The sequence below is a fragment of the Triticum dicoccoides genome, chromosome 7B (genome assembly GCF_002162155.2).
Source record: "Triticum dicoccoides isolate Atlit2015 ecotype Zavitan chromosome 7B, WEW_v2.0, whole genome shotgun sequence".
NCBI classification, from domain to species: domain Eukaryota; kingdom Viridiplantae; phylum Streptophyta; class Magnoliopsida; order Poales; family Poaceae; genus Triticum; species Triticum dicoccoides.
In genome coordinates this window covers 122,283,113-122,296,300 of record NC_041393.1, presented here as the reverse complement: position 1 = coordinate 122,296,300, position 13,188 = coordinate 122,283,113, and the positions used below count along the sequence as shown (strand labels likewise).

Sequence of the window (13,188 nt, the reverse complement as noted above, 5' to 3'; positions counted from 1 at the left end):
ATTGCCCTGTTCCGCCAGTCGGCGGTGACAGCCTCCGTCGCTAAACGTCCGTCCTCCACTCGGCGTTTGTCATGCCCGGTGGCTTGGACGGTGGCGCCCTCGGCTTCCTCTGCTTCGGCTGGGCGACGGAGGAGGCGGTCACGGTTGTCGTGGCGCGGGGGATCACGTACTTCTTCCGCGGCATGGCGGTCGGCTCGGAGGCGAGCGGCGAGCGGGAGGGAGATTGGTGGGGGAATGGAGAGAATGGGAGGGAAGTGGGGAAAAGCGGGAAGAGAAACAGCGGGAAGAGGCTCTCGACTCGTCGATAGAGCGGCCCCACGCCCCTTTTCGTTTCTGCCGGCGTCCCCCAGCGCGCCGGGTTCGGCCCGGGTCCGCCGGCACCAGTTTCGGCCCGAGCCGGCGAAAAACGGGCTTCTGGGAACGCGACTGGGCAGATTTTTAGGCGCCAGCGCGGCAAAAACGCCTGGGAAGGGCTTGTTGGGGGCGCGGCTGGAGATGCTATAGTGTTGCATCGCGGTCGCAGAACGGACCGGCGCAGCCGCGTAATGCATTGCGTGTGTAGGACGGATCAGTGCAGCCTCGTATTGCATCACGGGCGTAGGTGAGTAGTAATCATAGGAGACCTGCGGAACAGGAGCACCATGCAGGAGCTAATCCATACACGCCGGATCGGAGGCGCCAGCCCAAGCGGAGGTTTGGTGGACGTGTCCGGTGGCGGCGGCTGATCCGAGGCGGCACCGATCATGGAGGACGGGTCGGAGTACACCGAAACCAGCGGACGCAACGACAGGAACGACGAAACAGAGGCCGGCGCGGCGGCGGCGCCAGGGGCAGCAGAAGATGTAGAACCGACCTAGGTTGATGCCATGCTAAAGTTAGGGTTTGGGAAACTGCTCAACACCCAATACAGGGATGGCTATCTCATATATATATAGACGTACATCAACCGTACAAATACAAGATACATACTATATACAGTAGCTACATAATATTGTCTAACAAGTGGCTTAGGCAAGATGGGCCAGCGAGGCACCATGACAATGACACCAGCCGCAGATGACTATTTGGCCAACAGTGGTGGGCGGCAAGGGGCAGCGGCGTCGAGGAAAGGAGGAGGCAAATCGATGCCAGTTTTTGTGGAGTCCGCCGGGGTAGTGGAACACGGAGTCGGAGATCGCCGTAGTGGTCGATGACGAACGTGGGTGACTCAAAGAAAATGATGTGATCAGAGAAGGACGGTGGGTTGATGTCGAACCGACTTGCCCCATCCGCGATGAAGGTGAGAGAACGGAAGGTCAAGCTCTCCCCTGACACAAGGATGCCAGACGTGATGGACAACAACTTATATAAACAAAATATGAACATAACATTCAGGATATACGAAAATTTTCCATGGGAAAAAAAATCTAAGACAAGAATTTTGGACGGAGGGAGTACAAAATTATTTCAAAGCCGTAAAAAATACGAAGACTAAAAATCTGATGTCATGTTTTTAGGCACAGCAAATCAAACGTTCGCTAATCCGCATGAGTGACACAATATAATTTGGCATCTCGGGTGTTTGATTTGCCATGCTTCAAATCTGACGTTCGGTTCGTAGCGAAATCCAAAAAACACTGCACCGCAGAATATTATAACCGGCGCTCTCTGGAAGTATCTGGTCCAAATATTTACGTGAATCCTGCCTTGATGCCCGCTGAGTAGGTGCAGAGCCCATGAGCTCCCACGACACCACCGGTCCGACGTCTTGGGCTTCTGTCCCCTGCCGACGTCCTGGATGACTCGATGGACGTCCAACCACCAGCACGGCAAGATCCCATGGCACTTGCAGTTCTGATCTCTGAAACGATGGTGTGGACGCAGATACCTACCAGCCCACCCTCACGGTTTCAACGTCTCGACGTGCTCCAGCCAAAGGACAATCAATGCCGGTTTGGTTCCAAATAAATCACCTACTTATAAGTCGAAAAATGAATAAAATGACTTATTTTGCCAAACAGATCCAACTTATAAGCCATCCTAACTTACAAGGCCTGTTTGGTTCCAAATAAGTCACCAACTTATAAGTTGAAAAGTGAAAAAAGTAACTTATTTTATCAAATAGACCCGATTTATAAGTCACCCCAACTTATAAGTCATAAGTTGCTTCACCCAACTTAAAACTTATAAGTCACCCCTTTTGCATGGGTCTAGGAGGGTGGGCATTCGGTTCCCCGAACCGTTCGGTTCGGTGCTTCGGTATTTTTTTATTTTCGGTTCTCAGCAAATATGAACCGATCAGTCTCTACCAATTAACATAACCGAGAGTTCGGTGTCTGGATCGTTCGGTTCGGTCGTCGGGTCTGCACCGAACAAACCTGCTACTGGAAAGATGGGGCGTTGGGGTAGGCTTGGATGGTCGGATATAATATATTATATATAGCTGCTGATGCTAGATGGGTTGGCATAACAAACAAACGTGAGAGACAGGCACAGGCGCACAACTTGCTCTGACGAAAAAAGGAGGCCGAGAAAAGCTTCAGATAGCCACAAACTGCACCAACAGACAACATGCAGGCTTACAAATGATCAACTACAAATTTTCACAGCAGGCGATTAGCTGCATATTATGCACAGAAAATATTGTCAGCATATCACCTGTACTGTATCACACCGTTCTCAAATAGACAAGAATGACAGTAAACATAGCAGATTCGACTCAAAAATTAAGTTTAGCACACATGATACACTGATAAGTCTGACTTAACACTTAAGTTTGATAAAAAGAAGCAGGCAATCAGCAAGAAGCTTTTCGAACAGGATAAGTACAACCTCGCCGCTGCCATCTGCTAATCTCCCATCATCTAAACTTCAAGCTTGATTGCTTATTCTTCAACTGTCACCAATGGTTGACTTGCAGCACATCTTGCTTATCATTGCCCTCACAACAAGGATCAAATCACGAACTTGGATCTGGATGGAATAAGAATATGATAGAATAGAAATCAAGTAGCGTACTTACGTCGCAGGCAAGCAGCAGTGTTCGATGCAGAATTCGTCCAGCCACTTGTTACGGCTTGCAGCATCCAACTTCTTCTGCGGAAATTGACCGGCCGCCGCTGCCGGTGTGGCGGACAGAGGACCTCATGTAGCGAGGCATCGGACCTCATGTAGGATGCCCAGGAGACAGGAAATCAAGCGGCCATGGAAGGTACAGGTTACGGACGCGAGACTTGCGGTCCTGGGAGGGCAAGGGTCGATCTGTGTCGTGATTTTGGGAGGAGGCGATTCGGGATAAGCGAAGTTTTGGGAGGAGGGCAGGAGGATGCGCTAGTTCCCTACGTACGTGCGGGGCTGCGGTTGTGCGGCAGCTGGCAAGATAGGTATTAGGTGTCGGGCCTCGGTGTTTCGGTCAGTTCGGTGGATCGAGGGTACAGACCGAATTCACCGAACTTAATTCGGTCTTTTAGAATTGCTAACCGAGCTTTGTACCGAAGGTTTCGGTTTCGGTCACTTCGGCTTCGGTCCAGCTTAAATCGGTTCGATAAATCGGTTCTCGGGTTATATGTCCACCCCTATCGCCTGCATGATGTTGATTGGTGTGGAAAGGTATGTCAGATGACTTATAAGTCAGGTGACAACCAAACAAGCGTGACTTATAAATCACTAGTTTTAAATCATCTGACTTATAAGTCAGGTGACTTATTGAAACCAAACAGGGCCTAAGTCATAAGTTGCTCCACCCCAACTTAAAACTTATAAGTCACCCTCTTTTGTGTGGGTCCCACCACATGCATGATGTGTATTGATGTGAGAAAGTGTTGTCAAGTGACTTAAAAATAGATGATAACCAAACAGGCATGACTTATAAGTCACTGATTTTAAATCACCTGACTTATAAGTTGGTGACTTATTTAGAACCGGCTCTCAATCGGTCTCATCGAACTCCCGCTTAAACCTTGCCAATTGTTAGAACCAAAGCTGAATAGACATTTCACCCGCAAAAAAAAAAAGCTGAATAGACATTTTTCAGGAGAGTATATCAACACAGCACTGCTATGCCTTTGGTCAAAGAGAAAAACACTGCCGTAGGCTGTTTGGGCTATGTGAATCGGGCCCAACAAGCAGCCATTTAAAAAACCCAATAATGTGGGACAGCGGCCAGTAGAGAAAACATTCTTTCTCTCTGTCTGTCGCAGAAAAGAAGACAGTAGGAAAAAAAAACATTTGTGTTCGCGAGGATTCCCCTCTCCCTCGATCCCCTTCTTGACCCGTGCCCCGTCCGCCATGGTTCCCTCTCCCCGTGCACAAACATAGCTCCCCCCACGCAGCCATGGGCACCAATTTCCCGCAGAGCCACCACCTCCAGAACACGCCCTTCTCGCTCCCCAGGAAGCAATTCCTCACCTACATCCTCTACGCCCTCCTCCCCCTCGCGCTCTTCCACTACCTCCTCTTCAACCCGCTGGCCGCGCCCAAGCCGCCGCTCCTGGCGCGAGAGGCGGCGCCGTCCCAGCACGGGCACGCGCCCGTCAATGCGCTTGAGGAGCAGCTGCCCCCGCCCCCTCCCGGCCGAGGGGGCGAAGTGTTGGCATTGGGGGAAACTCAAGGTACGATGCTAGGTTTTCCAATCGATTGATTTCTCCCGGTGGCCCTCGCGAGCTGCAATGTGCTGTGCGGATTCATCTCTGGGCGATTTAGCTGGTCGATTGAGCTTTCCCTCGAGCGGATTCCGTTCTGCTTCGATGATAAATTTCCCCCCTTTTTCTTGCCGTTTTCTGGAGTAGAAGTATTTATAAAAGGCGCTCTTGATAAGCTCAATAAATAGTGGCCATGGTGGTTTTACGGTTGAAATGTGGCATGTGATTTCACCCGCTTGTGCAGCATTTTTGGTTCCTGGGAGATTGTTTGGGCAAGAAATGGCAGTTTGGCGTAGTAGATAGCAGTACTAAATGTTTCATTGTCGTGTTGGCCCGAGCAGGCGGGGACGTGTCGGCGTCAGGATCCGCGTCGCCGGCGTGCGACTACTCCGACGGCGAGTGGGTGCCGGACGGGCGCCCGCCGCTGTACGACGGGACGAGCTGCGGCACCATCAAGGACGGCCAGAACTGCATGGCGCACGGCCGCCCGGACACCGGGTACCTCCACTGGCGGTGGCGGCCGCGGCGGTGCCACCTCCCCGCCTTCTCCCCGGAGGCGTTCCTCCGCTGGCTCCGCAACAGGCACCTGGCCTTCGTCGGCGACTCCATGGCGCGCAACCAGGGCGAGTCGCTGCTCTGCCTCCTCGCCTCCCGCTCCCGGCCGGACCTCGTGTACCGGGACGGCGAGGAGAACAAGTTCCGGCGGTGGGTCTTCCGGGAGTACAACGCCACCGTGTCCATCTTCTGGTCGCCGCTCCTGGTGAGGGTCGTCGAGAAGGCGGAGCAGGACGGCGTGCGGCACAACAACGTGTTCCTCGACTCGTTCGACGAGCGGTGGATGTCGCAGCTGGGCGCGGTCGACGCGGCCGTCCTGTCCGTCGGGCACTGGTTCCTGATCCCCGGCGTCTACCACGACGGCGGCAGGGTCGTGGGCTGCCACGACTGCGCGGACCTCAACCTCACCGAGACGGCCTTCTTCGGCGTGTTCAAGGAAGCCGTGCACCGCACGCTCGCCGAGGTCGCCCGGCGGCACGGCGCGGACAGGAAGGTGGTCGCGGTCACCACGTTCTCGCCGGCGCACTTCGAGGGGGACTGGGACAAGGCCGGCGCGTGCCCCAGGAGACACCCGTACAGGGAGGACGAGAAGGAGCTGGGCTACACGGAGAATGAGATGAGGAAGACCGTCCTGGAGGCGGTGGCCGCCCACGCCGGCGACGGGCCCCTGCGGTTTGCGGCGCTCGACGTGACGAAGCTGGCCAACCTGCGGCCGGACGGCCACCCGGGGCCGTACATGCGCAGCGACCCGTTCGCCGGCGGGGCGGACGCGCGGGTGCAGAACGACTGCGTGCACTGGTGCATGCCCGGCCCGATCGACACGTTCAACGAGATCCTGCTACAGACCGTCGCGGGGTGACCGCCATGATCGTGAGTTGGTGACATCTCTGATCGTGCGCTGAGTTGTGTCTGCGATCTAGGAACCGAGAATTTTGGGCCAGTGAGCGTGCGTGATGCGTAATGATTCTTTTGCTCGTCGGTCAGAGGATTAGGGTACGAGATAGGTCGTGATGTGCTGTGGTGTGCTTTGGTATGCTGGGAGTATGAATTGCTTTGAGGTCCTAGAAGGTCTAATTTGCTGACGAATCTGTAAGTTGTAATTTTCAGAAACAGACTGCTAGTTATCAGGGTTGTGTTTTGCCTGCCTGGGCTCTCTTTTTCATTCTTATTAGCCGCCGAAATCAATGCCCAGTCATCACATCCTTCCCTCGTCTCATTTTGGGGATCAGCGCTGCTATACACACGACGAATGCGCGGCCGATGCCCGCACGATTCGTACGTGGCAGCGCAAGCAGCAAGAGTGCATGCAGGAGCGCAGTTGGGGAGGCAGCATCGTTCGGAGGTCGTGCGGGAAGAGTCGTCTGTGAAGCAGTTTCGTTTGGGGATATCTTGGTAGTACTGCAAGAGGAACAATTTTGGGGATTGATGTTTCTGAAAGCACTGTTCCAAGCAAACAGCAGAACTAGAAATATTGGAGCAACTCCAACAGGGCGACCCATTTCGTCTGCCGTCGTTTGTTTGGGTCGGCGCAGACAAAAGTGAAGGCCCAACGCGCCGACCCAAACCCAAAACGCGTCCGCTTTGCGTCAGCGCCGACGCATTTGCGGCTCAAATTTCCGCCCCAAATGCGTCGGCGCGGATGCGGAACGGACGCCACGCGCGCCTTCTCGACGTCCGCTGCGGCCCCACCTGGCGGTCGCCCAACTACCCGTCCCCTCATCGGTCAGCTTAATTTATGACCCCTGGCCCACGCGTCAGCAACGGCGGGCGTCCTTTTTTAAGTCGACCGTGTGGCGGGGCCGTCCTCATCCACTTCCCGCACCCATCTAGGCCACACTCGCTCCCCCGTCGCCGGCAAGCAAACCCTAGCCACCCCAGCCATCCAAATGAGGCTCTTCTCCGGCAGCAGCAGCAAGTCGAAGGGCAAGGCCCCCTCGTCTCCTTCCCCATGGAGTTCACCCCGCCTCCGCTTGTGCCGGCTCGCCGGCTGCGGCAGCGGGTGAACATGCCCGTGCACCAGGCGGAATGGCACTGGCGCCACCGCGTGTCGCTGCCGTATCCCGACGTGACGCTGCCGCACGACTAGCATCTGGATCCTGAAAGGATCCCAGTGCCGGCGGCGCCGCGGTCGGCTAGGGCGCATGCGGAGGAGGTGCGTCGTCGGCGGGCGCTCCTGACGCCGGAGCAGCGCTGCGACGAGGTGTACGCCTTCGACTCGCCCAACTGAGCGCACTGGTTTGCCTTTGAGCACAAGGAGGCGAGGCGACGCGGCGTGCGGGAGGTCGACCGCAGCGTGCCATCGCCACCGCTCATCTCAGGGAGGAAGACCAGGCGGCCCTTGTGGCCGTCTCCTGGGAGATCGAGGAGGACGAGCGGCACAGGGCGGAGGCGGCAGAAGAAGAGGAAGCTTGGTACGAGGCGGCCATGGCGCAGGCCCTTGCCCTCTCCGCCGTCGGTGATTGCGTGGTGCCGCCGGTGGCCCCGCCGTCCCCTCCCTGACGCCTTGTCAAGGCTGACCCAGAGCCGCAGCCGGAGTCCGAGCCGGAGCTGGAGCCCATCGCGCGCTTCCTGGACGGGAGTGGTGCGCGAGTGGGTGTCCGCGCCACCGGTTTGGATGGGGGCGACCCCGGCGCAGGAGGCGGCGTACCTCGAGATGTGGCGCCAGCGACGGCTGGCCGGGGAACGCCGCGACCGCAAGTACGAGGAGATGCTCGAGCGCGACCTCGAGGAGGAGGCGCGCCAGGCCGCGGCTACACAGGCGGCGGCACAGCCCCCCGCGCCGGCACTACCCTCGCCGGAATAGTTGCCCCCGGACTACGTTGCCGCCGCATGGGCCACGACGTTCCCCTGGGCCGGCCCTCCGCCGACGCTCATCGACCTCACCGACCCCGACGACAACGACGACGACTAGGGTGCGCTGGGCAGCGCGCCGCCTCGTAGTTAGGTTGCTTTTAATTTCTTTTTAATGCTAATGTGGACGTGTGGACTCTCGCCGGCCTTCCTGGCCGGCTTTAATGTTTAATTAAGTTATTTTCAGTTGAAATATGCATGCATAGTTTTTCTTTGTCGGCGCCGTCAAAATTGGTCGGGCGTCCATCGGGCGCATACGTCTACCCAAACACGGAAGCGGACGTCCGTATCCGCTGGCCAACCCAAACGGACAAAAAGCGGACGAAATCGCCGTCCGTTTGGATCGGCCCATTAGAGTTGCTCTTACCAACTTCTTTCATTACATTTCCAAAAATTTGGGAGGTGAAGTTCTATTCTGACGTGTTCTTCAATGAGTAAATCTAGATGCGATACGTTTGTCAGCACCACAGGGGCCCTCTACTGCTGTCGTCGGACGTCGGTGGCGCTCTCGACGCAGATACGTGTGGACTGCGGCGAGGCATCTGATCTTCCTCTTGATCTGCACAAACTGCCACCGTATTCGTGTGTTTGTAGTGGGCGTGGCCGATGTCGCATGTGGCCTGCCGGCTTCGGGGGGAAGTTGTGCCTTAACCTCCTCCGCAAGGTTTGTGCTTAGTACTACTCTTTTTTATCTGAGTGCTGACCGCTTTTGACTTTTGCTTAGTGGCGTCCGTGTTTGGCTGTCCGTGGTTGATACGTGAGTATAGCCGGGCTGTCCGACACTTTGATGCATCTCGTCCGGAAGTCCGGCCCGTGTTCGGCCTGCAGTCAGCTGATGTCATACACTTTGCATTAATTAGTGTATGTCTGCATATAATTTTGTCCAAAGTCAAAGTATTTATACTCTAATCAAACTTAAAGAAAAAAATATCCACCTTCACAATGTCAAATCAACATTGTTAGATTCATTATGTAATGAAATGCAGTTTCATAATATATATATTTTTAGTATTGTAGGCGTTAATAATTTTTAATATAAATTTGGTCAAACTTTGCAAATTTTGACTCAACACAAATCTAATATGCGAAGTAAAAAGGACTGAAGAGAGTATGTGATAGGCCCAACAATAGTCCTTCTTTTAAGTCAGTTGAGACACTTATATATGCGCACGTGCTCACCCCTACAAAAGCAAGCGCGCGCGCCCACACACACACCCTATCTCTATAATCACCTCAGAGAGACTGAGCCGGCACATCATCTTGAGATTGACGAAGTCACCACAGACGCCTTCATAGTCGACGTGAATGTCTCCTTCAACTGAACTAACATCGCTGGAAAGCCATAAATAAATCAAGAAAAATGCAAGCATCAGTGCCAAATCTCGGATTTGAACTCTGGTGGGTTGCTTCCATGAAAAAAAACTAACCATATGTGATAGGCTTCGTTTGCAAACAACAATTTTATTGATATGGTGTCTCAATTTTCCCCATAAATTTGAGCAAAGTTGCACAAATTTTGACCTACATTAAAACTAATGTACACTATATTTAAAATGAATAAAATATATAAAAAATTATTACAAGTTACCGCTCCTGTGGCACACCACGGCTCATAATATGCAAGACATATTGTGCGGTTATGTGGTATGGTTTCGCACTACGAATATATGAATAGAACCATTAGTCATAATAAACAAGACACATTTTTGTTGGCTTGTTACCATCATATTAAATGCTATCATATAGACTTGTAGATAATCCAATTGAACAAAAATGCAACTATCACCTTTTTTGGGGTGAAACGCTGACCAATTCATGTGTGCTGACCTGCAAGAGGCTCGATTGCTATTGTAAATTTGGGCTCCGAGGGGGCAGGGGTCCCTCACAAGGGGTATGCTCCCCTGTATCGATTCTTAATTCTTTTTTTTAGGGAACCATATCGATTCCCAATAGGAATGGCTTACCGGCGGGCAATAGCAGACTAACCCAACACTATAGCACGGCGTGAGTTCGTTTTCTGTTGTTGTTTTTTATCTTGGCTTTTCTACTGTTTGTAGCCTAGTTTTCCTCATGTTTTCTATGGATTTTTTTTCGGTTTTCCTTTTCCGTTTTCTTTTTTCTTTGTTTTTGGTCTTTTGTTCGGTTCTCTTCCTTTTTTCCTTTTTCTTTTTGTTTATTTTTTCTCTGGTTTTATTTGTTGTTTCTTGATTTCTTTCTTTCTTCGGTGTTCATCGATTTTCTCTGGTTTTTACTTTTTTTTCAACACATGTCTACATTTTTCATACGCATTGTACATTTTCCGTACACACTAGGAAATATTTTTACAGATGATTAACATATTCTAAATACATAATTCAAAAAATTCAGTATATGTTTTGACGTCTACTCTTTTTCATACATGTTCTACACTTTTACTACACAATTTGTTTTAAAAAGGTTTCACATTTTTCTAATACATATCTAAATTTTTATGATAACATGTCTTGAACATTTTTTGAACACATGTCAAACGTTCTTTCACTACATGTTGGAACTTTTTAATGATACAAATATTTTTCTGAACTATGCAAAACTTATTTTACATGGTACAAACATTGTTTTGCAAATGCTGTGAACACATTTTATAAACTTGTGTACATTCTTTAAATGTAACTTGCATTTTTTATTGTATGATCATTTTTTTATTACACAATCTTATTTTTTACAATGTATAAACGTTTTTTAAATGTCACATAATTTTTTAAGCATTTGAAAATTTTAATTGTCAACGTTTTTTGTACACATGATTAACATTTTCCATACACATGATTAACATTTCTACTTTTGTTATTCACATGGTAAACTTTTTGTATACATTGGAAGCATTTTTCTATACAAATTTTACTTTTTTCATATATAAACTGTTATTTGTAACATATATTCACAATATTTCTAAGTATAGACAAAAGTAAAAAAAAAACAGATAGCCTTGGTATGCCGTCAGCTACTGCAGGACGCGGTTAGTTGGCGGGCCCAATATGTGCTCCCTGCAGGCGACTCGCAACGGGCGGCTAATCGCCGTGCCCCGGGAGCCTTGGTATGCAGCGACTACACACACAAGTATAAGGAACGTACTGAAAACTTTTAAAATATGAAGACTGTTTTGGTACAAGGCAGCAAGTATGAGGACGATAGATGCAATTATCTTTATATAACTTAACGTTTTGCACCTGTTCTTGGAACTTTCTAGAAGGTTCTCATAACCGGGGTTTCTGTTTGTTTTCTTCCCTGTTTATTCTCTGTTATTTTTATTTTTGTTTGCTTTTGCTTTTCGCATATTTTGCCTTTTTCCTTTTCTTCCCTTTTAAAATATTTTATGATTTTAAGAAATGTTGATAATTTTAAAAATGGTTCACAATTTCAATAATATTTCCAAATTTATTTATCTTTCAAAATTTCAAAAAATATTTGGGGCGGGAGGCGGGAAGTGATGTTGGCGGAAGTTGCTTCGCGCCAACCGAAAGGGGATCCAGCAAAATTGGGTGGATTCCCGCACATATGGAGGAATTGGGCTCGCGGATGCGGGACCCATAAATTTTTTTCTGGGATGGCACGATTTGAAGCATCCGTTCTTGCCGGGGATATGAAATGGATCCCGCAAACCGGTGGTTATTATAATGGATGGCCCGATTTACAGGATCTGTTAGAGATGCTCTAACAACAACAGGAGTGACTGAGAAAAGAAATTAGAAAGGTGAGCTAGCTTTCCATATTTCTTTTACTTGGACGGTTTCCATGCCAAATCTCCTATACAAGTACTACAAAAATGAAGTGATGTGGGAAATGAGCAGGCATTGGACCAATCCACAATGAACTAAATGTTTTCTATCTGCTGAGCACCTACTCGTTCTCCATGTAATCAACTAAATCAACCTAATCAGTTCGCCATAATGAACAGAAATGAAAACAAATGAACTACTCAATGTTTATTGCTCAACGTATCAACAAAACAAAATGTATTCACCAAATACAGTCTTCATTAGTCATCCTTATAATACCAAATTATATAGTTAAACGAGAGGGAGAGGGCTCACCGAGAGGATCTTTTCATTGGTCATTGCCGCATCGCCAACATCCGCTCAAGCCACATCTCATTCGAGTCACCCACTCCTTATTCTTCCACTGCCCTGACCTCCTAAGGCCTCGTTTGATACAAGGGGATTGGGGAGATTTGTGGAGAGGGGGATTTCAGGGGATTGGGTGAATCCCTCTCCTTCACCCTATCCCCTCAATTCCCCACTAATCCCTCTCCCTTTAGAAATCTCTCTATTTGGTTAAACTTCCTACAATAGCAGCAGCATAGCAAGCGTCCAACTCTTCTTTGTTCCCTGGGTGGCTCCGGGGGTTTTCTGTACCACGTGGATTGGGGGGGATTCATGGGGATCAGAGGGGGTTGCCCTGCCCAATCCCCGCGTGCCAAATGGGATAACGAGGATTACTGGGGATTTTGGACCTTGCGTGGATATTCCCCTCCAAATCTCCCCAAACCTCCTCCACCAAACAAGGCCTAAGTGGTTGTCATCGCCCCCATGCTCATCATCTGCCCCCTCCGCTGGCCGGCGCCATCCTGTTCCATCATCCACTGCCTCATACCCACACCCTCTTCTTCCTCCGTCCAGCAGCTCGACCGACCCTCAGTCTCACACTCACTGTCAGCTACTGCATGTTGTTGCCACTATCCAATAGTGGATTAGCAATAGTTATAAGGTAAAGGAAAATTGAGAAAGGATAGAGAGACAACATAGATTACCCAATGGAGAGAAAATGATGGATCCCTTTGGCGGCGCAGGCTCTCGCCTCGAACATCATGCATGATTTTGAATTCAGGTGTCTATAGAGAGAGTACCTAGTCTAAACATCAATACATGTTAGTAGGCAAGAGTGATTTGAGTTAGTGATAATGGTTCAGGTATATAAGTATAACATTAGGACCTGTTAGTAACTCATATCGATCAACCTAGAAATAAAGATAAGGTCGTCTATGTAGAAATATAAATATTATGTTAGTAACTCTAGTTGTTGTTGTTGTTGTTGTTTGTTTGTTGTTGTCGTTGTTGTCGTTGTTGTTGTCGTTGTTGTTGTTGTTGTTGTTGTTGTTGTTGTTGTTGTTGTTGTTGTTGTTGTT

At 50.0% G+C, this 13,188-nt stretch overlaps 1 protein-coding gene and 1 long non-coding RNA gene across 2 annotated transcripts; one reads left to right on the top strand and one right to left on the bottom strand.

Moving 5' to 3' along the window:
• Positions 1-2,663: 2,663 nt before the first annotated feature.
• Positions 2,664-3,342, bottom strand: LOC119339731. The gene is made up of 2 exons (XR_005164196.1): positions 3,002-3,342; positions 2,664-2,908 (listed from the first exon to the last, which is right to left on the bottom strand). It is a non-coding gene; the product is annotated as an uncharacterized LOC119339731 (long non-coding RNA).
• Positions 3,343-4,189: 847 nt separating this feature from the next.
• LOC119341439 (protein ALTERED XYLOGLUCAN 4-like) lies at positions 4,190-6,336 on the top strand. Its single transcript, XM_037613311.1, has 2 exons — positions 4,190-4,589; positions 4,961-6,336. Exons 1-2 carry the CDS (start codon positions 4,313-4,315, stop codon positions 6,031-6,033), a joined length of 1,350 nt encoding a protein of 449 aa, XP_037469208.1. The 5' UTR covers positions 4,190-4,312; the 3' UTR covers positions 6,034-6,336.
• Positions 6,337-13,188: the final 6,852 nt, after the last annotated feature.

Bases quoted from the DNA above. Each gene is read 5' to 3' on its own strand.
- LOC119341439 (XM_037613311.1), top strand. From the start codon at position 4,313: ATGGGCACCAATTTCCCGCAGAGCCACCACCTCCAGAACACGCCCTTC. The intron at 4,590-4,960 runs GTACGATGCTAG...TGGCCCGAGCAG, and splicing joins GGCATTGGGGGAAACTCAAG to GCGGGGACGTGTCGGCGTCA.